Here is a 24,475-nt window from a genome sequence, read left to right on the forward strand (position 1 = left end):
ATAGTATGTCGAAAAAAGTCACAAAAAAGACATAGTATAGTATGTCGAAAAAAAGTCATAGTATAGTATGATGAAAAAAGTCACAAAAAATTCCAAGCTTAAGGAAGCAACACGATGCCCCAAAGGTTAGCACTGTTGCCTCACAGCAAGAAGGTACAGAGTTCAAATCCATGAAGTATAGTATCATATAAAAAAAAAGTCTTATGGCATGTTGAAAAATTTTGAAAAAAAGTCCTAGTATAGTATGTCGAAAAAAGTCATAGTAAAGGAAAGTAGCACAGTGGCCCAATGGTTTGCACTATTTTCTCAATAGTATGTCGAAAAAAGTCATAAAAAAGCCATAGTATAGTATGTCGAAAAAAAGTCATAGTATAGCATGTTGAAAAATTTAGAAAAAAAGTCATAGTAAAGGAAAGCAGCACAGTGGCCCAATGGTTAGTACTACTTCCTCAATAGTATGTCGAAAAAAGTCACAAAAACATCATAGTATAGCATGTCGAAAAAATGTCATAGTATAGCATGTCGAAAATTTAAAAAATAAGTCATAGTATATTATGTCGAATAAAGTCATAGTAAAGGAAAGCAGTACAGTGGCCCAATGGTTAGCACTACTTCCTCAATAGTATGTCGAAAAAAGTCACAAAAAAGCCATAGTATAGCATGTGGAAAAAATGTCATAGTGAAGGAAAGCAGCACAGCGGCCCAAAGGTTAGCACTTTTGCTTCAATAGTATGCCCAAAAAAGTCACAAAAAAGCCTTAGTATAGCATGTCGAAAAAATGTCATAGTATAGCATGTTGAAAAATTTAGAAAAAAAGTCATAGTATAGTATGTCGAAAAAAGTCATAGCAAAGGAAAGCAGCACAGTGGCCCAATGGTTAGCACTATTTCCTCAATAGTAGGTCGAAAAAAGTCACAAAAAAGCCATAGTATAGTATGTCGAAAAAAAGTCATAGTATAGCATGTTAAAAAATTCAGAAAAAAAGTCATAGTAAAGGAAAGCAGCACAGTGGCCCAATGGTTAGCACTACTTCCTCAACAGTATGTCGAAAAAAGTCACAAAAACATCATAGTATAGCATGTCGAAAATTTAAAAAAAAAGTCATAGTATAGTATGTCAAATAAAGTCATAGTAAAGGAAAGCAGTACAGTGGCCCAATGGTTAGCACTACTTCCTCAATAGTATGTCGAAAAAAGTCACAAAAAAGCCATAGTATAGCATGTCGAAAAAATGTCATAGTATAGCATGTCGAAAATTTTTGTATATAGTATCGTAGTATAGTATGTCGAAAAAAGTCATAGTAAAGGAAAACAGCACAGTGGCCCAATGGTTAGCACTGTTGCCTCAATAGTATGTCGAAAAAAAGTCACAAAAACATCATATTATAGCATGTCGAAAAAAAGTCATAGTATAGCATGTGGAAAAAATGTCATAGTGAAGGAAAGCATCACAGCGGCCCAAAGGTTAGCACTACTTCCTCAATAGTATGTCGAAAAAAGTCACAAAAACATCATAGTATAGCATGTCGAAAATTTTGAAATAATGTCAAAGTATGGTATGTTGAAAAAAGTCATAGTAAAGGAAAGCAGCACAGTGGCCCAATGGTTAGCACTGTTGCCTCAATAGTACATCGAAAAAAGTCACAAAAAAGCCATAGTATAGCATGTTGAAAAAAAAGTCATAGTATAGTATGTAGAAAAAAGTCACAAAACATTCCAAGAATAAGAAAGCAACAAGATGGCCCAATGGTTAGCACTGTTACCTCATAGCAAGAAGGTACAGAGTTCGAATCCATAAAGTATTGTACAATATAAAAAAAAAGGCAAAAGTCATAGCATGTTGAAAAATTTAGAAAAAAAGTCATAGTATAGTATGTCGAAAAAAGTCATAGTAAAGGAAAGCAGCACAGTGGCCCAATGGTTAGCACTATTTCCTCAATAGTATATCGAAAAAAGTCACAAAAAAGCCATAGTATAGTATGTTGAAAAAAAAGTCATAGTATAATATGTTGAAAAAAGTCATAGTAAAGGAAAGCAGCACAGTGGCCCAATGGTTAGCACTACTGCCTCAAAAGTATGTCGAAAAAAGTCACAAAAAAGTCATAGTATAGTATGTCGAAAAAAGCCATAGTAAAGGAAAGCGGCAAAGTGGCCCAATGGTTAGCACTGTTGCCTCAATAGTATGTCGAAAAAAGTCACAAAAACATCATAGTATAGCATGTCGAAAATTTTGAATAAATGTCATAGTATAATATGTCGAAAAAAGTCATAGTAAAGGAAAGCAGCACAGTGGCCCAATGGTTAGCACTGTTTCCTCAATAGTATGTCGAAAAATGTTACAAAAAAGCCATAGTATAGTATTTTGAAAAAAAGTCATAGTATAGCATGTCATTAATTTGTAAAGAAAAGTCATAGTATACTATGTCAACAATTTGTAACAAAAGGTCCTAGTATAGTATGTCGAAAAAAGTCACAAAAAAGCCATAGTATAGTATGTCGAAAAAAGTCATAGTAAAGGAAAGCAGCACAGTGGCCTAATGGTTAGCACTACTTCCTCAATAGTATGTCGAAAAAAGTCACAAAAATGCCATAGTATAGTATGTCGAAAAAAAGTCATAGTATAGTATGTCGAAAAAAGTGATAAAATAAACATTAACGATGAAGTGTAAGTGAGGTGGAAATAATATAGCTCCAATGACATATAGGAAAATATATTTGAAACAAATAAAATATGCCAAAAAAACAAATAAAACTATAGTCGAAAAAAATGTATTCTTATATTTTTTGTAGAACTGACTCTAAGACCAATGCCGTAATTCCAATCTACTTGTATGGCCTTGTACCTGTCCAAATGACAATAAACATCTATTATATTCTATTAAAAATGTCATAATAATGATGCAATGATAACTGAGATGCATATGCAGATTATTATCAATCATAACTCACAGCAGAAGAAGCCGGGCCTTTCAGACAGCTTTTGGCTACGTCTATATCACTTTCCACACTACTGAGCCCACCATTCAGGTTGTTTAAATACCTGCTACATTAGCGACAGTGATTTATCAAGGACAAAGCAGCCCATAATGGACGTCTAATGTTTACACATCAACGACAGACAAGCGGCTCTTGAAATAGAGAGGAGGAAGAAGAATAGAGGAGTCTGTTCTTGCCTTTTCCTCAGTTCTCCTCTTCTATGCAGCTAAACCCCTGACAAAGCCGTCCTGTCAGTGTGACAAATAGCCTCATCTAGCATCTCCCCTCAGGCTTAATAGCATTATCCCAGAGGCAGAGAATAACTTTATCACTGCATCCACCTACAGTACTGTAAGACTGTGTCTAAAGAGATATCCAACAGGCTCTACAGCTATAGAGGGCTAGCAGGCGGCTGACTGCCAGTTTGGAGAGGGGTGAAGTGAGGTGAGGAGGAAGGAGGGTGTCGTTGAGAGGGTCGGAGGGTTAGTGAACTGATGACTGTGTTAAGTGTGGGTGCTGAGTGGGCGGAAATGGAGAGATCAAGCGTGTTCAGCACCATAGTGCACAGGCTTAAGTCTCAATAAGCTAAAAGGAACAGAAAACGGGGGCATTTCCATGTATTCAGAGGGTCTGCGGAGGTAACGGATGGATGATGCTCGGCTTGACCACACACACACACACATACACACACACACACACACACACACACACACACACACACACACACACACACACACACACACACACACACACACACACACACACACACTCCCATAATATACTGTACTGTACCGAGTCAGCTTTTACCTTTTGACCTGGCTGCCCGTTGTCCCCTGGTAGGCCTACCGTTCCCTGTCGAAACAAAGACAAAAGGAATGAAATATGCACATCACCACATCGATCTCTCTCCATTATACTTTTATGGGGACAAACACCACGCCCAGACATTACTCACATCTTTACCAGGGACACCATCACTACCTGGCTCTCCCTAAAAGACAAAGTCAAAGTAGTAGGAAAAATGTTAAGCGAGATATGTTGCAGAGTAGCAGCTTAAAGGACGGTTTAATTACATTTTGGGGGGCTAAATTTGGATTTAGACATAAGTTGAGAGGTACTAACTATGAGCCCTGGGTGCCCGGGTGGTCCTGGGGCTCCTCCCATCCCTGGAAGACCCCTCTCACCAGCTTGGCCCTTATCTCCTTTTATACCCTACAGAGGGGAGATGGAGAATTTAGTATGTTAGATTCTCTTGCACTTCAGCAGGACAGAAATCCAATTGTATCACACACACATGCACACGCGCGCACACACACACACACACACACACACACACACACACACACACACACACACACACACACACACACACACACACACACACACATACATATGGGCACATTCATTTCAACTTGTGCATCTTTAAATTAAGATACCATATACTTATCTCTGGTCATCTATCTCATAGCTCCTGTTATTTTTTATTTACTGGAATCATAATTAATGTTCATATTATTTGTCATGGGTAAGGGTCACTATTTTCTGCATTATATTCTGTTCTCACACATATTTGGCTACTGAAACAACCCATTTTCCCCTTCAGCTAATCCATTTCTTGTTTATTAAAAATATGAGTCATGTTTCACAACATTGCTCTTACCACTCCTGATGGACCAGGAGGTCCTGGTGGTCCAGCTGGACCTGTAGAACCCTAACAAGGAAAGTAAACACACAGTGTTTGAGTTTAACACAATGACATATATGACACAACATCAACAGAACATACGTGTACAGTGTAAGGTTAAAAAGGGCAGTGAACTTACAAGGTGGCCGGGGGGTCCAGGTCGTCCCTGAGCTCCTGGGGTCCCGGGATCACCCTGGAAAGGTCATAGGCTAACCTTTAAAAACTTCCAGGGTTTAACTGACTATGATATATATACTCTTGCTTTGTGCATGTACACACAGATTATAGATGTGCACTTTATTGTTTATTTAAATCCTCTTGGGCTAATGATAGAAAGAAAAAATACTCACGTCGTGTCCCAGCCTGCCTGGTGGTCCAGGTGGACCAGAAGGTCCAGCTTCACCCTGAAGGAGAAATAAGAAAGTAATGAAAGGCAATGGAGGAAGCATGTGTGGAATGCTTCTATTAGTGGAGACTGAAAACAATGAGGTAGCACAGTAATAACACCCAGGCTTCTCTCATGACACAATTATCAGTTTGACGAAATAACTTGGCCTAATGCACAAGCAACAGACAGCAATGGTAAGTAGACAAACAGACAGCCATAGTGTGATGGTAAAGCAATGGGTTGTTGGCTAACCTTCTGTCCAGGGAAGCCAGCATGGCCAGTTTTCCCTTTGAATCCCTGAGGAGAGACATCAAAGAGAATGAGATTGGTACAGTATCAAAATTCACAAAGTCGAGGCTGCCAAAGAACAGGCAGACGTGTCTTTGAAATCCTGAACACCTGCTCTTGGGGAGAAGACAAACTGAGATACAGAGAGTGAGTGAGAGAAATAAAAAAGAAAGAGAAGGGAGGGAGGGAGAGAAGCTGACTGACTATCTCTGCTGTGATTGCACATACACGAGTAACGGTCCACGCTAATTTGACCAGTTGGTAAAGTTACACAAGTCAAGAATTAAGACGATCATGCCCATCTTGACCTGTATTGAAACTTTTCTATACATATGCATTCATTTTCAATTCAAAATGCAAGTCACAATCTCAAGAGCACAGCTAAATCCACCCATCGTTGGCAATTCATCTCTCCATTAAGAGCTTTGGATAGGTTTTCAATGAAAAAGGTTTAGTCATGCAGGCTGATTTGCATACTAGTTTGCTCTTTGTCAAACTCAAGGTGAGCCTTGGCAATACAATTCTAATGCATTATATGAAAAAGTATGCCTACCAGATTAAATCATCTGTGAAAAATATCTGAGGATGTGAATGTTAAGAACAACACATTTACGTCTATCTCTAAATGATTCCATGCTTTCTTGAGCCATGCTAATGGCTCTGTGAGGCTGTATTTAGACTTCAGAGCTAAATGCTAACACATCTTAGTTTAAGATGCTAGCATGCTAACATTTGCTAATTTGCACTCAACACAAAGTAAAGCTGGGGCTGATGGAAATGTAATCATTTAACAGGTATTTGGTCATAAACCGAAGTAGCTGATGATGCGTTAGGATTAATGATTACAAATAATCCTAAGTGGGACATCAATGTCTCTACCAACCTTCATGGCAAAACATCAATAGTTGTTGAGACAATTTACTCGATTTGAACCTCATGGTGGTGCTAGAGGAAAAGTCAAGCAACTAGGCTGGCTAAAAGTCTCAGTATATATGACTGAAGGAACAGATTCAGACACATGATGAATTCAAATCTTATTTCTTTATTTTCCGAAACTGTTGAACTCTAAATGCATGCTTTCAAAATACATGGATTGGCACAAAGAAATGCATTATTTTCCATATTAAGATGTGGTTTGAATTGCATTCGATGTTCAGGATATGTAAAGTATACTTCTTTTTGCACTGGATAGATAGAGAATCAAATCAGGTCATGTAGATGTCAGAAGTGATACTTACTGGGATTCCTCGTGGTCCTGCTGGGCCTGGAGGGCCTGCGTCTCCCTGACAACGGAAAAAATAGCCATGGCCACATGTCAACTGTTATATGCATGTATTTAACTATACCAACTATAGCACGGCCTCATTGTGTGTCTGGATAATATGCTTGTGTGTGTGCATGTCTGTGTATTACTTGCCCGCAGCCCTGGTTTCCCATCTTTTCCATCCAATCCCTCAATGCCAGGGGGGCCCTGGCAAACACAGACAGAGAGAGCAAATGAGGGTTACGAACAGTACACAGTTCACAGATATGTTGGAATGGGTCAAATGTGGATAATATACAGTAATATAACATGCATATACCATCAGCCCAGGGGAGCCTGGTGAGCCTGGAGATCCAGTTGATCCCTGAGAGCCTTGAGCACCACCATTGCCCTTTGAAAGCAGGGATGTTCAGTACAACAAATTATAATTTTTGACGCAAAAAATAAATGTGCTGAAATGTGCGATTTTTACTCACCTTTTCACCTTTGAGCCCAGGGACCCCATCCCTTCCAGTTTTGCCGGCAGGACCTGGTGCACCCTAAAAACAAGCACAGTAACAAACAAAGTCACTTCAACTATTCCAAAGAGAAGAATCAGCAATAGAGGGGTTACAACATTTACATACTGGTGGTCCTGGGAAACCTGGTTGTCCTTGGAAACCCTTCAAATAAAAAGAGCAACATATGAATATGGGTTTTGTTTCTAATAGTCAAATTTTTTCTATTATGTGCATATATGTTTCATACAAACCTGATCCCCTTTGGCACCGACAGGCCCTGCTGGTCCCGTGTCTCCTTTGATGCCCTGCACACACAGATTGGCTCAAATTATTCTCAGTTTTGATAATAAACACAAGGCTCGAAATTTTGCCGAGCAAAATGTGTGATGAAACACTCACCGGTGAGCCAGCCTGTCCTTGGTACCCAGGGTTACCCGGGGAACCCTACAGAGGGGAAGGAAATGTTAGCCAGTAATATGCAACACTAGCTCCGGATGCATATTGTGTAACATTGATGGTGTAATGGCTTACTGATTCTCCTTTCTGACCAGTGCTTCCTGGGGTCCCACGTTCGCCCTTCAGTCCCTGACGAATACATATAGACACTTAATCAATGTAACCACCCCTCCCTTCATTAAAGCTGTCAGACTGCTGTCAACCCCATACTTTCTTCATAATGAGGCAGTAACTTACAGGAAGTCCAGGTGGTCCCATGCTTCCTGGATACCCGGATGTTCCCGGAGAGCCCTTAGATGAGAATCATACCATCAATCAAACAGGGAAAGAAATCATTTTTTCCCGTGTTATGATTTCAGGGAAATTGATCGGCAGATACTTACCTGCTCGCCCTTCATTCCTGGGAGGCCGGGTGACCCTGCCTCACCCTGCTGACCCTGAGAATGATGGGAGTGAGGAATGATTAGAAAATGAAGGAGAGGATGTATATGTATGTGCTCGTCTGGTGGAAATGAGTCACGGACAAGGCAAGTCAATATCAAAGAGAGGAAAGAGCTAACTGGCCTGTGCTGTCTCCCTTTGGGAGTGCCTACATTGAATTTTGTCCTGTGCTCTACGTCTCATATCAGGCTTTAGGATGGTGATTCAGGTCTCTGATGGTGATATCCGGAGGCTGAACATTGCCTGCTCTGCCTAGTTGGTTGGTGAATGTTGCTTCCCTCCTCTTTATCCCCCTCTCCATTATTGTGTTTCAGATTCAGGTGCAAATTCTACCAGTCGTCTATCTCTTTAAGACATCAAACAAATATGAGCAGTGTATCTGTAGTGTGATCAAATACGACCGGCTTTACTTCTGCAATGCATAGAATTTTAACTCAAAGTGAATAATAAATGTTGTTTTGATGTAAACATTAATATGCATGTGCGAGCCAAGCAACAGCTGCTGTAAGCGGAAGACAGACGAGTGCTGGAAGAAAAGAGAGACATTTAAAAAATAAAATAAAAAAGAGTGAATAAAAGAAAGTCAATGGAAGCTGGGTGCTTTTAAAATGGTGGCTTCTGAGATTGATAATTGGCTGTTAACTGTGTATTAATACGAATTGTCCCTTAAGAATAAAACAATAAAAAAATAGCACTCAACATCAAAAAAATGGTAAGAATAACACTGTGAGATATTGGTTATCAGAGTATTTACCGAGGGTTGTAATTAGTAATTGATCATATTGCGGAGAAACTAATTAGCAGCTCATCATTGTGTGTGGCTTCATCACCACTGGGTATGAGTAATACACTCATCAGCAGGGTCACACTTCTCTCCCTCACAAACAGTCTAAACAGATACACTACTGCACACAGCAGAGGCTAACACCTGCTATAAAGTGCTACTACGCTGCAAATGGATTCCATGTAGTGCTCACACAGCTCATCCATTTAGCATCTCTATTCCCAGAAAACAATAAATCTGTGTGAGGAGGAAGGTGGTGCTGGGGGCCCTGTCTGCCCAGCAGTCCCACTCTCCATCACATAGACGGGGGAATAATTGAACAACTGGAGAAAGAGACAGCCAAATTGTTTCCTCATCTGAAATAACCTTCATTAAAGAGCCACAAAGAGAGGCAGGGACAGCGGAGAGATGGCATAATCAAGGGCCGCTCAATTTAAAAATGAGACCATGAGTGTTTGAAAAAATGGAATTAGATAAAATATTCAAATCATAGGTGGAAAGTAACTCAGTACAATTCATCAAATCCTGTTTAATTTTGAGGTGCTTGTACTTTACTATTGCTATCTAATGCTACTGAATATTTCTACTTTCTCTAATTTCAGGGAAAACATTTGTACTTTACCCCACTACATTTCTTGGCAGCTGTAGTCACTAGTCACTTTTCAGATTAAGATTCTACATTAAAATTTAATAGCATTTTTTTAATATTAAACCAGTGGTTTACAACCTTTTTGCAGGAGTTGTTTGCAGTAACCAAAGAGTGATGTCTTCCATTTAAATAACAGTCTGAAGCCCCAAAAGGGAAACAAAATGATCCTATAGTACACAGAGAAGCAAAGATTTGAGAAAAATGAATTGTATTCACCTGTAGGTTTGGAATCAATGCACTAAACTGTATAAATGCACTAAACTGTATAAAATTAGACAAAATGACCTCGACCTACAAAAGTGAAATGCATCTTACGCATTGATGCATCAGCTTAAACAATTAAATATTGTCATATATCGTTGTTGGGATTTTTTACTTTGATACTTTAAGTACATTTAACTGATTATACTTTTGCTTAAAGCTTTAGTGCATAACTTTTTGATATTAATAAAACGTCTGTTACATTCAAGCCATTGCCAAATGAGTTGCTACAAAGCTAATTAAGACTACCAGCTCCACAGAACTCTCTCTGGATTTCTCAGTATGGCTGTGTTCAGAAGATTGTGTCGTCCGGTGACTTTCCCGCACAGAAGATCGAGTGAAGATAATTATTGCTTCTGACGAGTCCATCATGTGTTTTTAATCCTCCTGTCCTGCTAGTGGAGGAGGGTTGGGGGCTGTGCGCGATCACAGAGGCTTGTATCATGTGGATGCGCCCACAGTTTTGTTGTCATTACACAGAATTCCTCATGGGGGAGACAGAAACTATATATATATTTTGAATGAAGGATTTGTACTTGCATTGTTTTATTTGTACTTTTACCTAATTAAATGATCACTGATTAAAGGACAATAAGAGAGGAAATAAATTAAAAGGAAGTTAGAAGTGTGAATTAAACTTACAGGTAAACCAGATGGGCCCTGAGGACCGGGGAAACCAGGAGGTCCCTGTGGGCAGAAAACAGTGAAAAGGAAGACCAGAGACAAGATGAACATTAGCGATGAAAATAAAATCAATTCACACCTACTGTATGGTTAAAGCCAGTTTAAACTTGTTGCTGACAATTAAATGAACAATAAAAACACTGCAAGAGACCTAGAATGTAAATAAGTATTTAAGAGGTTAGCGTGTTGGGCCACATTGTTCATCATTTTCACTGAGACCGGTAGGGGTCTCTGTGAAATCATGGAAAGTGGCAAACACAAGCTCCTCTCAAGTCACTTTAAATCTAAAGCTTTGAGACAAAAACCCAACGGTGCTGTCCTAAAATTAAAAAAGAAAGAAAGAAATCGAATATATCTTTTCTCACAGAAGTACAGACTGACTAATGTAAGGCAGTGATTAGAACGCACTTTATAGTTTCAAATATTTTTGATTGATAATAGAGTTTTCAGAGTGGCAAGTTGGAGAAATATGTTATCAAAGTACTTGGAAAGAATATCTGCATATAATTACGTGTGGATGTACTGCAGGCACATCCACACAGTAGATGAGGATTTCAGAATAAGAGTAAACATTTACAGCTTTCTAGTCTTGCCAATAACAGGAACATATGTGTCCTAAATTAAACCATGGCAAAATACTCAGGTTTATCTACTATAAATAAGCTCCACTGGAATTCCAGTTGAGCTGTCTGGAATGGCTTGACAAGAGGAATTTATGTGGCTGAATCTCACCATGTTTCCTGGTATTCCAGCTTGGCCTCTATCTCCTGGTGTACCCTGTAGTGAAGATAAAGACATAAAAGTGATCCTTAACTCTGTAAAGTCATTTTGATATGCATACTTGGACAAAGATACACATATATGAAAAAACACAGACTTACTGGCTCCCCTCTTTGTCCTGGTGATCCAGGAGTTCCTGGAATTCCAGGTGTCCCTCGGCGGTCATCCTATGAGGCAAAGACATAAATCAGTCAGGAAATGAGCACGTACGTCTCTGTGCATGCATGCATGGGCGTGTTTGTGGGTGTGCATGTCCTTAGTGTATGACAATGATGTCAACTGACCACTGCTTGTGTCGCCTGCTCTCTCTGCAGTCTTTCCAGACACTGGAAAGCAGACAGGAGAAAAAGTTATCAGTGTAAAGCCATACTGCTGCCACTGTATTATGTCAGACTGATAGCGACTTAAATCACGACCATGAAAACTTGAATATAATGCAAAATGAAGGATTGCCATTTACTGCGCTATTAAGATTCCTTTTATTGCCATTCAGCAAAACAGAAATGTAAAGCATGAACGAAATTACGAGCATGGCTCCTTTTTAAAATACAGATAAAAACAGTGTAATAAATAGAGCTCTATGAATATATATAAAAACAGAATAAATCATTTCCAGCAGAATATTTGTCCGTACGACTATGTGATGTTTTGCACTTGTAAATGAATAAATAGTATTGCACATTTGCATAGTAAAACACAGTTTAGAGGTGTTTAGATGAGTTTAGTAGTCTGATAGAAGCTGGGTAAAAGCTGTTTTTCAGTCTTGTCGTGCTGCAACGCAGCCTGAGGGCAGGAGGGAGAACAGGCTGTGTCATGGGTGGGTGGAGTCTTTACGGATGCTGGTGGCTTTAGTCAAAAGCCGCTTTTGGGCCAGATCCTCAATCGGTGTCGGTGTGGCCCCAATAGTCCTCTCTGCTGACCTAGTGACGTTTCATAAGATTCTGGATATTGAGAATTGGCAAAAAAAACTCCTAAACTCCCTTCAAGTCTCACCTTGTCACAGCTGTCCACTGGGGTTACACCTGGCTTGCCCTGGTCTATTTTGTCTTCCTTGGCACCAGCTGTGCCAGGCACCCCTGGAGATCCTTGGGAACAGTCCCCTTCTTCACAGCCCTCCTGTGTTTTAGAACACACACATGCATACATATTAATAAATGCACTGATCAATAGTTTTCATGCCAAAAAACTGGCAAAGCAAAAATAAAGGATAACAAGATAAAAACGCAAAAATGCATTTTGACTCATTAACTTACAACACCATCCCCTACATCTCCTTGAGGCAGCTGGTGTGGTCCAATGAGGCTCTAGAGAAGGGGCAGGGAAATGAAAAAAAAAACATTAGTATTACCTTCTTGGCATTAGAGACATTAATTAAGGGAAACCCTTAATGTCAAAATCAGCTCTTTTCTGACACATTCGACAAACCCAAAGAAAGTATCCCAATGCTCTCTAAATACAGTTCGAGGACAGCGTTGCAAGTTAAAGTACGGTTTCTTCTGCAACTTCACAATTGCACAATGACATGACAGTGACCTACACCTCTTTTAATACCAATTGTATGTAACTTATTGTATAACCCTATGTCATTAACACCAATATGAATTTTGAGTGCCGTACAAAATTAAGTATACATATGTGTATTGCAATTTGCTGAGTCTGTCAAATTCACACACTAGATGGGGTACACTTTATTATCACTAAAAACGGGAACAACAACAACAACAAAAAACTGGTACAAAGTGTCACAACCTTTCCAAACAATATGTCTGTGTAGGACCATCACATTCAGTACAATGTTAAAGCAAGCAAGTACTGAGGTTGCAGAATTTCCCCCCTCCTCCAAGGGACCTGTTCAGTTCAGAACTGCCGTACTTCTCTTTTTCCTTACTCTACAATTACAACACATTTTTTGGTGCATTATATAGTAAATCCTTGTACATTTTTCATAGTAATCCTACAAAAATCCTATTTTATATCATGTTTTCTGTAAAGACCCAACTTAATGTTCACATGAAAATACAGTGGCCTATGCTCAGTGCACCACATAACAAGCATCTGTTTATTGCCATTAGGCTCTCTGTAGTAGGCTCAGTTGGCGTCAAAAATGTCACTCGCCAAAAAAAGGTTTTGTATGATTCTATGGTCCAAAGAAAGCGATTTCCTACATGAACCCAATGTTGACACTATATGCTGCTACTTGATTCTCATAAAAAGACAGATATGTGACAAATATAAACTGGTTAAACAAAACAATAGCAGATATATAGCCGAAAAAACAACAATCTGTGCCCATTTCAGTCATTAGACTGTGAAGCTGTAATTAAAGTCTCTCAAGACCTCAAGTCTGAACCAGAAAAGTTTTAAATTCAAAGAGTAGAACATTGCACCAAGAGAGCATGACAGACAGACATAACTGTCTCTGCCCACACATTTACAAACACATACACGCAGACACAAATGCAGCATATGTGCATTAAAAAAGAAAAAACTGACACAAATTACACAGTGTTACACTGCCTGTTTATACTGAGTTCTGAAATATAACTGCTCACTCCAAAAGCCCAACTCATTTTACTGTGAAAGATGGTCTGCTCTCTATCAAAGCAGTGGGACCCTTTCCACTGAGAGTGTGTGTGTCAATAGCACCTGGCCTAGTCATTACAAACCCATTTTACATTGTTCAAACTGGAGCCATTAGCTAGAAAGGCTATTTCATGCTGCATGCTATTGGCTGTTTTACGGGCACAAGATTTTATGCATTAACAGACTTGCTCTAAAGAAGGTTCTCTATAATTGTATATCAGTCACTGTGCAATGTTCTCTAATGCCTTTACCCACTTAGTCATTATATCCACATTACTGATGATTATTTATAAAAAATCTCATTATTCTCAAATTCTCAAATATTTTGTGAAAGCACCAATAGTCAACACTACAATATCGTTGCGTTATCGATATCGAGGTATTTGGTCAAAAATATCGTAAAAAATAAGTGTGTTTGTAATTGGGGCAGGGTTGTGCGCCGTTGGGACTGTGTCCACCGCAGTGTGACGTCGGGGTTGCGTTTCTCCAAAAGTTGAATCTATCTAAACTTTCTTACTGTATTGATGGAAAAACAAAACAAAAAATTAATATTCAAAAGCCAAAATTGAAAATCGAATACCTACCCAATGAACAAATATCCGAATTGTTGAATATTCGGATCCAGCCCTACTTTCTACAGAGAGTTTCTATTTCTAGAGAAGTTCAGTCTCAAATCGTTTCCAGAGTGGTCTACTGATTTTCCACACATTCCTTTCTTCCATTAAACTACTTCTTTAATTTCTGTGTTGAAGGTGAAGTTCTCCTTGAGTGCTGGCTTCCTTTAATGAAATTAAGCCATCAGCAGACTTGAAAGTAACAAAACTGACACCGTATAGAATCCACAGTTACATTCACAACACTCCACCTCATTTCTCCCCTTTGATGTTGCCCTTGCACTTACTTAAGGTAAATTAGAACACATGAGACCTTCTGAGATTACAAACAGATCTGAGTCCAAAAGCACGACAGGCTGAACATGCATATGAAGTGTGCATTTTTTTAATATTACTTCCTGATAAATGCATTCATTTTGTGCTTTTGCATACATAAGGCCCCAGATCTTGAATCAGTAGCGCCTCTCCTCCTTTACTCTCTATTTTTACTTACGCTGTATCCAGGTATACCCGGTTTCCCCTGTATCCCGTCGTTTCCAGGGATACCCTGAAAGAAGGAACTGAGGTTGAACTGGTTTATTGCCAATCGAGGGCTAGTCACTCCCATCTCCACCAAAGGGTCACCCTCAAAATGATCAAACCTGTTCCTTCTTCTGCCATGTCTTATGAAAGTGCTAATTTGCATTCAGCCATTATCACAAATGCGCCCTTGTCAAAGACATGACCTCTTCCATCACCAGTTTTCATGTCTTTCTTACACCTTTGACTCTTGCAACACAGATCATAGTAACACTTTATTTGAAGGTCTGCTTGAGTTACAATCTTTAGAAATTAATTAAACTGGTACTTGAAATTAGCATTGCTATACTTATTTCACATTTATACTTTGGACCTTCAAATAACTGTTAATGTCTTGACAGACATTCCCAAAGCTTTCTCAGTTGCTTCCCACATGGGTTAAAGCTCAAAGCACTGGACGGGTTAGTGCATTTATGACTTGATCCTGATAATCTAAGCCTCTTTCAAACCAATATATTGCACACATTCAGTATAAAATGTTGCTTCATTTCCTACATGCATATTATGAACGTCCTAACTAAGGTGCAAAGCATGTCAAAGCACTGCCTTTTATAAGTACCCCAGTTGCCCAAGCTGAAAGCCTATGATTAAGATTAAGACATACTTTATTGATCCCGCAAGGGGAAATTACATCAAGTAGCTTGTAGTTGAATCCAAGCTGATGGAGCAGATACTGAATTGAACTGAAGAGATACACCCCTCACCACCCTACTGCCCCTTTTCTCCTACCTGTGGTCCTTCGATTCCATTAACACCCTGAGGCCCAGGAGGGCCAGGTGGCCCAGGAGGTCCTGGTGGGCCCTACGACACACAAATACATGTCCGCAAATGATATCACACATTCATAGTCAAACATAAAGGAAGGTTTCTGTGATTTTCAGAAACAATCTCTGCAAGGTAACAACAGAGACAATGCTTGCAGACACGACAGCTGGTTGACAGATCAAACCTGAGGACCGGGCTGCCATGTGTTTATTGGAGTTCCTGGAGCTCCCTGGAAGACAAAGGTAGTCAAAATCAGAGCAGCATTGGTGCTTGCTAAATATACAGAAAGTGCAGTGTGATGTCAAGAATAATACAACAAATGTCACAGCACAGAAAGATGCAAGGGGGGGTGGTGGGTAACTCAGCATGAAGGTAAATTGTTCTCAATATCCCCCCTGTGGAGTCATAATAAACCCCCTGATTGTATGTTTAAAAAAAATCAATGTGTATTCAGTGTACTGTCGCAAGGCAACAATTCTTTAGATAAGGTGTGTGTGTGTGTGTGTGTGTGTGTTCGTGCGGTGTGTGTGTGTGTGTGTGTGTGTTCGTGCGTGTGTGTGTGTGTGTGTTTGTGTGTGTGTGTGTGTGTGTGTGTACTCACAGGTCCGCCAATGCCCGTGTGCACAGGGATTATGCAGTTGCACTCTCCAGGCTCACCCTGAAATATACATAAAAAAGACCAATGAAAAAAAGCTGAAGTGAGTCTTTGCACAATTTTAAGCACAGGCTGTAAAACCCGAGTCCTCATTCAACATTACAGCCCTAGTTACCGTAAGAAAGGAACTCAGGACACTCCTAAAATCTTCACAAAGAAACTCAAAACTGCTGGGGGTGACATGCTATGAACGTTTATTTTTTTACTACTTTATGAACTTCAAGTGTTGCATTACATGAATCTGTCCCTAAAACCTTAATGTAGTGTAAGAATACAACAAACGTATAGTACTATGAAAGGTGCATTTCACCCAACATATGTAATACGAGGAGCCAATGATATCCCTATTACATACCTACTATCACTACTTTCCGTTTACGTCCAAGTCAGTTTTCTCAGTATTTATGTAACAGTACAGAACACAGCTCCAGACTCTATATGAATACACTGAATAAAGATTCGGAATCATCTACAAAACTTTACCTATTTAGCTTATTCTCTCTTACTTTCTTTTCAACTGTGGGCTTCTGTCCCACATGTCACACCCCTCCCAACCCTTAAGCACTGCATCCACTGCTTTCTTCATCTCTCCCAACCTCTCAGTAACAGTCTGGACTGGTGCCTCTGATGAATGCGGTAATTAATAGTTTCACACTCTTTCTCTCTTAAGGCCCCGAAACTCCTCTTGTCTGCCAGCAACAGTACACTTGTCACCTCTGCTACCAGTCTATACCTAGCCTGAGGCAGGTGTGTGTAAGCGCACGTATGTGTGTGTGTGTGTGTGTGTGTGTGTGTGTGTGTGCATGCGTGCGTGAGGTGAGGGGAACCATCTCTTGTGATTACCATCTGTTCCACCCCCTTATATTCAAACCCCTCCAGATCCCTTCATCCAAACAAAACGGTAGACTTACCTTGTCCCCCTTAGCTCCATCAAGACCCTGCAAAAGGAGACAGCTCACACACACACACACACACACACACACACACACACACACACACACACACACACACACACACACACACACACACACACACACACATATACAAGCACTTAGTTACTCTTGCTTTGTTGTTCCAGAAGAAAGCTCGCGGGCCAGTGAGCTGAGCGTAGATCAGGGGACAGAGGATGAAATGGGAGCAGACATTGCCTCTGTTATGGATCGAGGCAGACATCCTTGGTTACAAATGATGCCTAAATCAAGGACAATTCCCAAAGAAGCTTAAAGAAAATTAAAAGTTTAAACAGACGCTAACACAGAGACAACAACTCAAGTTTGGTGCTTACATTTCTATAACATCTCTTCAAATTGTTGATGCACATGTGCAAAAACATGCAAATGAAACACTTCAGACAATGAAGGAACAAGACAACTCACAGGTCTGCCATCAGCTCCTTGAGACCCGAGAGCTCCATCTCTGCCCTGTGTGCGAAAAAGTAAATAGGAAACAGTGTTTGACAAGATAACAGCATGACATTATATTCCCATATGCACATGCAACAAGATGCATTTAGGTCCTACCGGGGGCCCTGCTACTCCAATGCTCGGAGGCCCCTGTGGTCCTGGAAGCCCGACTTCACCTTTGGAGCCCTATGAACAGGAAACACTCACATGGTTTCATTGTTTTAAACAAAATGAGGTACATGTGATTGCATATTGCAACAATACGATGGGCTTACACCTCTATATTTTATGCTACCTTTCCTCCTTCTGGGCCAAGAGGGCCAGTCAATCCTCTGGCTCCAGGTGATCCCTGTACAAAAGAAAGAGATTAGACCAAAATCTGATAATGTAGTGTAGAAAAGTACAACTTTAGAAATATGACATTGACTTACTACAAGTCCTGGGAGCCCTCTTGGTCCCTCTTCACCCTATGCCATTAATGAAAAAGACAAAACAAAAAGAAAGGCAGGAGGTTTAGGTGGGAAGGAAACAAAGAGTGGAAATGTGCACTGTAAGAGTTGTTTCACATTTTTCACAGTGGTGTAGTAAGGAAGAACCGGCTTCCCCAGTGTCAACAAAGCAATAACGATTCCACAATGAATCAAAGGATTTTGAGATCGGCCCAGGGTTATTTTTAGATGGTTACGACTAGTTTACGACTTCATAAATATATTGTTAGATCTAAGAGGCACGAAAACAGTATTTATTAATGAGATCACAGCAGGACCACATCCACCTAGGAGCTGTGTGTATCTTTTGTATGAAGATCTGCATCAGCTGACAAAATAAAAACTCCAGATGTGGACACATCAGTCTTACTTGTGGTCCTGGAAGGCCGACTCCTGCAGCTCCAGCGTCTCCCTACAGGGGGCACAGGACAAAACAGATGAGTATCCGTCAGTGGTAAGGAACAATTCTCCGCATATATTTATTAATATGATACAATGAAAAATGGACATTCACACCTTGCTGCCTTTGGGCCCAGCAGGCCCCTGCACACCTGGTAAGCCGGGTTTTCCCTGAAGAGAAAACATGTAAGATGATCATCAGCAATTTTCCTAGTCAGAAGTACATCTATAAATACTTACATAATATGTATTTATACATAAATAATTAAATAAATACACAATTCCCTCACATTCCTGCCAGACTTCCCTTCCCCAGTGGGACCAGGTTCTCCTCTCTCTCCTTTAGGGCCTCGCACAGTTACACCATCACCCACTGCAGTGCCCATAGAAGGACAGCTGGTACAAGCATCACCCTGGGAAAACACAACAAATCCAAACCATGATCCAGGGACCTTTTGGAAAAATCGAACTTAAATTGAATAATGATGATGCCCCCATTTAGCCAATCAGTGTCAATTTTTATCAACTGGAAACCATCATTGCTCCAAAAGTGTGACCAGTGGCATCTAAGATATCACCTGTAATTTGACGTTTCCATAGATGCAGAGACAAAAGCCTGATCCATACGAACTCAAAAAGACCCAACTAGATCTCTATCATTGATGGTGTGCAGAAGACATGGCTGCTACCTTTTATACCGTACACCCTTTACCATAGATGCAATACACGTTAATTATCAAATCCGTCAGCAGATGCAAAATAAAGTGCAGCAAAGTTGATCTGACTTAACAGTTCAGGTACTCTGTACCTTTGCTCCCTTCAAGCCCATCAGTCCATCTCGACCAGGCTCTCCAGGCAGTCCTGGGGCTCCAGGAGCTCCGTCCAGTCCCTCATCTCCTTGATCTCCTTTTTCACCCTTGTAACATTGAAATATGATGATAAGAGGCCCTGACAGTCAACTCTATGTAACGTAGCTACAGTTAGCAAGGGCAGTTAAGAAGACGACTGCTAGCAAGTACACAGGGATGTAAATATTGCAGTATTTAAAATATTCAAAATATCTGCTATGCAAATGTTGTATGAGGAAGGAATGCACTCGTTTGTTGTAGACGTCGAGGATGCACACAATGTGTTTTGGTGAAAAATACTGAATGTAAACATAAATTGTGTTGGTTTATAAGAAAACTCCAGAGGGAACCATCAATTTCCCTCTGCAATCTGTTCTGTAGCTGAGTTGTTGATATCAAACTAAAGCCTTATTTTTTTATAATAATTGGCTGGTTTGAATTTGTGTTTTATTATTATTGAGATTGAGATTCATCTAACTGTAAAATACTGATAATGGTTATAGTCTTAAAAAATCCTCTCAGTCGGTTTGGCTCTGCTTTGAAGTCCAAGCAAAGTGATTGTGGGAGAGCTTCAAGGTAATTTAAAATAGCCCGTCTCCGTTGATGGCAGATTTATTTCCCAGTTTTTTGGGCTTTTAAGTGATGCGAATATTCCGCAAGACAGACTTGGTGACCTGAAATAAAGCAGAGTGCCTGGGCTCCTTTGAAATATTAGTCCATACCATGTGGGGGGATTTTCCTGCAGACGTCCTTGGTCCCAGTAGATGTCAAATTAGTTAAAAAAAAAGTCGGACTCTCTCTAAAGGCAACCAGTGACTCAAAATAGTCTTACTCCTCTAGGTTATTAAATAGCTTATTCTGTTTTGGGTTTGTGTATTTTAGGAATGAGTTATTTGAAAAACCATACAGCATGCCTAAGAGACATTGATTAGCTGGTTTTAATTCCTCAGCAGGCATCACGGTGGTTTAATGTGGTGTGAATTTGTCGTTGGGTCATTGATGGAATACAGAGTGTGAAAATACAAATATAGAACAGCTTGTTATAGACAAGATATATGATAAACTTTGACAGGAAACATACCTTTTCTCCTTTTACACCAGCAAGACCTGGTGGGCCCTGTGTAAGCAAATAGAAGGTGATGTACAAATGCATGCAGAAACATGATACACATGCAGGTGCACACTCTCAAACACGTTCGGTCATCTGCAAGTATTGTGCAAGCCCTTTTTCCATTCCGGTGAAAATAACTGTTGACATAAAACTAACCGCAGAGGCACGCGGCATGTAAAGGGGAGGGGTGACAGAAGCCAACAGAGATTTATTACAACAATTCTGCAGTAAGAGGAGAATCCCTTATCCTATTTGTACAATAAGCATCGTGGTTGATTCGACCTCAGGGCATCTCAAACTTTTCGCTCATCCAGATGCTGCTTAATCTGTTTCACTGTGGCAACAAAATAGGATAGCAAGACGCTGCTTTGGTTGTGTGGAATTTAATTTCTATCATTAATATTATATATATATATATATATATATATATATATATATATATATATATATATATATATATATATATATATATAACACCGATAAAGACAGATCTACTGTTGAACTTCTGTCACAATAAAAGCACAATAACAAAAAATGTAACAACATAAAGTACAATAAAACAAATATACACAGAAATGGCAATATATATACCATATAATATCTTAATAAACTTGGATGTAAAGTGAGCAGCAGGGATTAAAGAGTCCCGGGTTCTTTAGGAGCTCAGAGAACACCATACCGCCCTCTATAGGAGGTACCAAGAAAGTCTTAAGAGGCACTGACCATTTCTCATCTGACAATTCATACTGTGTCCTTTTGTGTTTGCAGTATGCAGTGTTGTGTGTGCAAGGATAGCATCAGTCATTTTTCTAGCCCTTTTGATCAATCTGACTGTTTTGCTTCCATTGCAAGCAAAGCAACAATGCAACCTCTCAAAACAGAATGTAAGATAAACAAAGTTTTTAATCCCAAAAAGCTGTCTGTGTACTTTTGGATAAATTGTATTTGATTTAGTCCCTAGATAATCTCGTACCTGTTTGCCATCAGCTCCAAGACCTGGATGTCCGGGTGGACCTGGAAGGCCTGGTTCGCCTGGCTTGCCTATTACTCCATCAGGCATTTTAAAGCCAGCGGGTCCGCTACCAACCTCGGCCGGCTGGCACAGACCACACTCGCCCTAGGGGAAGGCAGGGAGTCACGATGGTTAGTTTGCATCACAATCAAGCTACAGAATGCAAAAAGCAAATGCATATGTCGCTGGCCCTTACCTTATCACCCTTAAGGCCAGGAATACCAAGACCAGGCAGCCCCTGCTCTCCCTGTCAAAAGATAAATATGACATTAATGTGGCATGGAACGAGATATTACATTTTTTTTTTTTTTATTAAATATGCACATACAGATTTGTTTCTGAAGGTACTGTAATTGTGAGATGCTTGTGCATAGGTCACAAAAGCAACATATGGAAAATATCCCAAGAAGGAAACTTTCAGCTCAAAGTGCATAATTCATAATCTTAAAAATAAAAATAATTAGCATGTTGGCTAACACTGGCACATTTACAGTAGTCTATATCCACGATGTTCCACATCCTGGTTGCTCCGTTGCTGATGAAAAATCCGCCAGATTTCACTCTTTTCGACCGGATTTCCGTTACCTTCCTCTTTCTTCGGTGGATTTATGAGGACTATGGTTAACTGCTCCTCAGATCTCTACAGGGTAAATCCAGACAGCTAGCTAGACTATCTGTCCAATCTGAGTTTTCTGTTGCACGACTAAAACAACTTTTGAATGACATATGTTCCACCAAAACAAGTTCCTTCCCAAGGCAATTTTGCAGCGGCACCGCGGCTCAATCCCGTGCTTAGCACCGCCCATGAAGATTGTGATTGGATTAAAGAAATGAGAATAAACCAGAGAACGTTTTTCTCCCATCCCGGAATGCTGTGTCGACTAGCCAGACCCTCCTCGGCAGCACTGTGGAGGAAGTTCTGGCAAAGCGAGACTACATTTACAATGATGTTGATCAATGTGCATTATCCATGAGAATGAACAAATAAACATACTACACTATTTTTAGTCCAAAATCCATCCAACCTTGAGCTTCACAGCAAACGTTTGTCACTGCTCTCTTACCTGTGAGCCTTTCTGTCCATCCTTCCCACCGTGTCCCCGTGGTCCAGGCTTTCCCTGTCCCATAGACACATTTAATTTAACAACATCGCTGAATCTGGATGTGAAGCGAGACATCCTGTTTTGAAGAACTGAATCTCAACTTACCGGCTTACCATCAGCTCCTTTGCTGCCTGTGTTACCCTGAAGACAAGTTTAAAAATGTCAAAAATCTGACGCCATCACAAATTGATAAAAATTGACCGGGTCTTTTAAATTGGTAATTCACATTTCATAGGTAAGGTGCACCCTACAGGCAAGTCGTGTCAAATGATTTTGGTTTTTCACAAGCTAAGCTTTTCACTAATAAGTTCCCTGCTGAGTAAAATCCCTATGGCAGACAGTTTTTGGCCCTAAAATTAGCGCACTGCTGCGATTATGCTCATCATTAAGTCTATTACGAGCCCCATTCTGCAACCTACTGAGTGAGTTCACCTTATGTAAGCCTAGTCTGCTATTGAGGTCACCGACTCTCAGTGCTGTTTCCTTTCATGTTACCTACCTTCTCTCCTTTAATCCCAGATGATCCTACATTTCCTGGCTCCCCCTGTGGAGCAGGAAAAAAATTGAACGATACATCATTTTAATGAAGGTGCTTATCGCTGCTCACACATGCAAGCAAACACACTGATGTAAACAAAATCATAAAAACAATTAGTCTATCAGTTTTCTTCTACCATGTGTGTTACAGTATATAAAATTGTTGCCTTTCAGTAAGACCAAACCATAACAGTTTGTTATGGTTTTCACTTTGGTTGTGTTTATGAGTATAGTGCTCTGCTTTTCATTTAGCATTAGAATCACATTCATTCTTCCTCAAACAGACTTACTTGCTCTCCTTTCTGTCCGATCCCAGGCTCCCCCTTCTCCCCCTTCTGCTGCAGGGTTTGGGTGAGGACGCCGGGGACAAGGTTAGGGGTTAACTCTCCGAGGGTGGGGCACACAGAACACTGCTCTCCCTAAAGCACGTAGACAGATCGAAGGTGGGTCAGAGATCGTCTACCAAATAATTATCCACATCACGACTCATTCAAATAAAAACACATAATAAAATAAATTAGCATGGTTAGAAATGTTCTGGTGCTCCAAGACAGGAGCAACTAGTGCTACATGAACAATGATGTGTCCAGGTCTAGCACGACTCACAACGCAAAGTTCACTAATTAGGGTACTCTATCTATCTGGCAACGGAGTAAAGTAGTCTGAACAAGAAATTGTTTAACCTTAAGCCTAATAAAAGCTGACCTTTTCTCCTTTGATGCCAGGTGATCCTGGTTCCCCCTGCCAAAACAAACCAAAACACAGACACCCAAGATGGCAAATTAGTCCCAGCTCACTCTGATGAACGTTGTTTGCTTTGAGATGTCGCATCTCGACGCGGCATTGGAAGCATACAGCGGTACAGTTAGGCAGATATATGTATGTGTGTATCAGCAATGTGTGAGTGGGTAGGTGTGTGGAGCTGGTTGGAATTCATGGACATTAGGGCTGGGTATCGTTAAAAAATATTCAAAACCGGTATCAATACCAATACCGTGATTTCCATACCCCGGTTCCTAAGCGATACTTTTTTCGATACCAATTTTATAAAACAAAAAGAAATGACAACATTTCACATTACGGCACAAATCTTTTTATTTATTTTTCAGCTCCTATTACGTGAGCCCCGTCTCTATGTAACGTAGAGTATTTCCTGCGTGTCTCTACGCTGTGTAATGTTAGACAGCCAATCATAAGCATTATTATATCTTCATAGAAGCATGC

The 24,475-nt window shown here is 40.1% G+C and overlaps 1 protein-coding gene across 3 annotated transcripts in view; it reads right to left on the reverse strand.

Moving 5' to 3' along the window:
* The window catches only part of col16a1 (collagen, type XVI, alpha 1), a 118,999-nt gene that overhangs the window by 48,568 nt on the left and 45,956 nt on the right, over nt 1-24,475 (reverse strand). For 2 of the 3 annotated variants that reach the window (XM_039820638.1, XM_039820637.1), the window contains 44 exons: nt 23,957-23,992; nt 23,542-23,670; nt 23,214-23,258; nt 22,820-22,855; nt 22,676-22,729; nt 21,808-21,858; nt 21,573-21,716; nt 20,570-20,605; nt 19,449-19,556; nt 18,931-19,053; nt 18,758-18,811; nt 18,612-18,653; nt 18,185-18,220; nt 18,049-18,102; nt 17,871-17,939; nt 17,727-17,771; nt 17,262-17,288; nt 16,297-16,353; nt 15,880-15,924; nt 15,660-15,731; nt 14,845-14,898; nt 12,408-12,458; nt 12,148-12,270; nt 11,439-11,480; nt 11,256-11,321; nt 11,107-11,151; nt 10,333-10,377; nt 7,939-7,992; nt 7,793-7,846; nt 7,631-7,684; nt 7,499-7,543; nt 7,351-7,404; nt 7,226-7,261; nt 7,076-7,138; nt 6,919-6,990; nt 6,753-6,806; nt 6,574-6,618; nt 5,300-5,344; nt 5,010-5,063; nt 4,799-4,852; nt 4,636-4,686; nt 4,098-4,187; nt 3,931-3,966; nt 3,783-3,827 (listed from right to left, as the gene is read on the reverse strand). In XM_039820638.1, the coding sequence (XP_039676572.1) occupies nt 3,783-3,827; nt 3,931-3,966; nt 4,098-4,187; nt 4,636-4,686; nt 4,799-4,852; nt 5,010-5,063; nt 5,300-5,344; nt 6,574-6,618; nt 6,753-6,806; nt 6,919-6,990; nt 7,076-7,138; nt 7,226-7,261; nt 7,351-7,404; nt 7,499-7,543; nt 7,631-7,684; nt 7,793-7,846; nt 7,939-7,992; nt 10,333-10,377; nt 11,107-11,151; nt 11,256-11,321; nt 11,439-11,480; nt 12,148-12,270; nt 12,408-12,458; nt 14,845-14,898; nt 15,660-15,731; nt 15,880-15,924; nt 16,297-16,353; nt 17,262-17,288; nt 17,727-17,771; nt 17,871-17,939; nt 18,049-18,102; nt 18,185-18,220; nt 18,612-18,653; nt 18,758-18,811; nt 18,931-19,053; nt 19,449-19,556; nt 20,570-20,605; nt 21,573-21,716; nt 21,808-21,858; nt 22,676-22,729; nt 22,820-22,855; nt 23,214-23,258; nt 23,542-23,670; nt 23,957-23,992 (2,595 nt within the window). The remainder of the gene's footprint in view (nt 1-3,782; nt 3,828-3,930; nt 3,967-4,097; nt 4,188-4,635; nt 4,687-4,798; nt 4,853-5,009; nt 5,064-5,299; nt 5,345-6,573; nt 6,619-6,752; nt 6,807-6,918; nt 6,991-7,075; nt 7,139-7,225; nt 7,262-7,350; nt 7,405-7,498; nt 7,544-7,630; nt 7,685-7,792; nt 7,847-7,938; nt 7,993-10,332; nt 10,378-11,106; nt 11,152-11,255; nt 11,322-11,438; nt 11,481-12,147; nt 12,271-12,407; nt 12,459-14,844; nt 14,899-15,659; nt 15,732-15,879; nt 15,925-16,296; nt 16,354-17,261; nt 17,289-17,726; nt 17,772-17,870; nt 17,940-18,048; nt 18,103-18,184; nt 18,221-18,611; nt 18,654-18,757; nt 18,812-18,930; nt 19,054-19,448; nt 19,557-20,569; nt 20,606-21,572; nt 21,717-21,807; nt 21,859-22,675; nt 22,730-22,819; nt 22,856-23,213; nt 23,259-23,541; nt 23,671-23,956; nt 23,993-24,475) is intronic. The other variant, XM_039820639.1, reaches the window with a different exon arrangement.

This window comes from Perca fluviatilis, chromosome 13, assembly GCF_010015445.1.
Source record: "Perca fluviatilis chromosome 13, GENO_Pfluv_1.0, whole genome shotgun sequence".
NCBI lineage: Eukaryota > Metazoa > Chordata > Actinopteri > Perciformes > Percidae > Perca > Perca fluviatilis.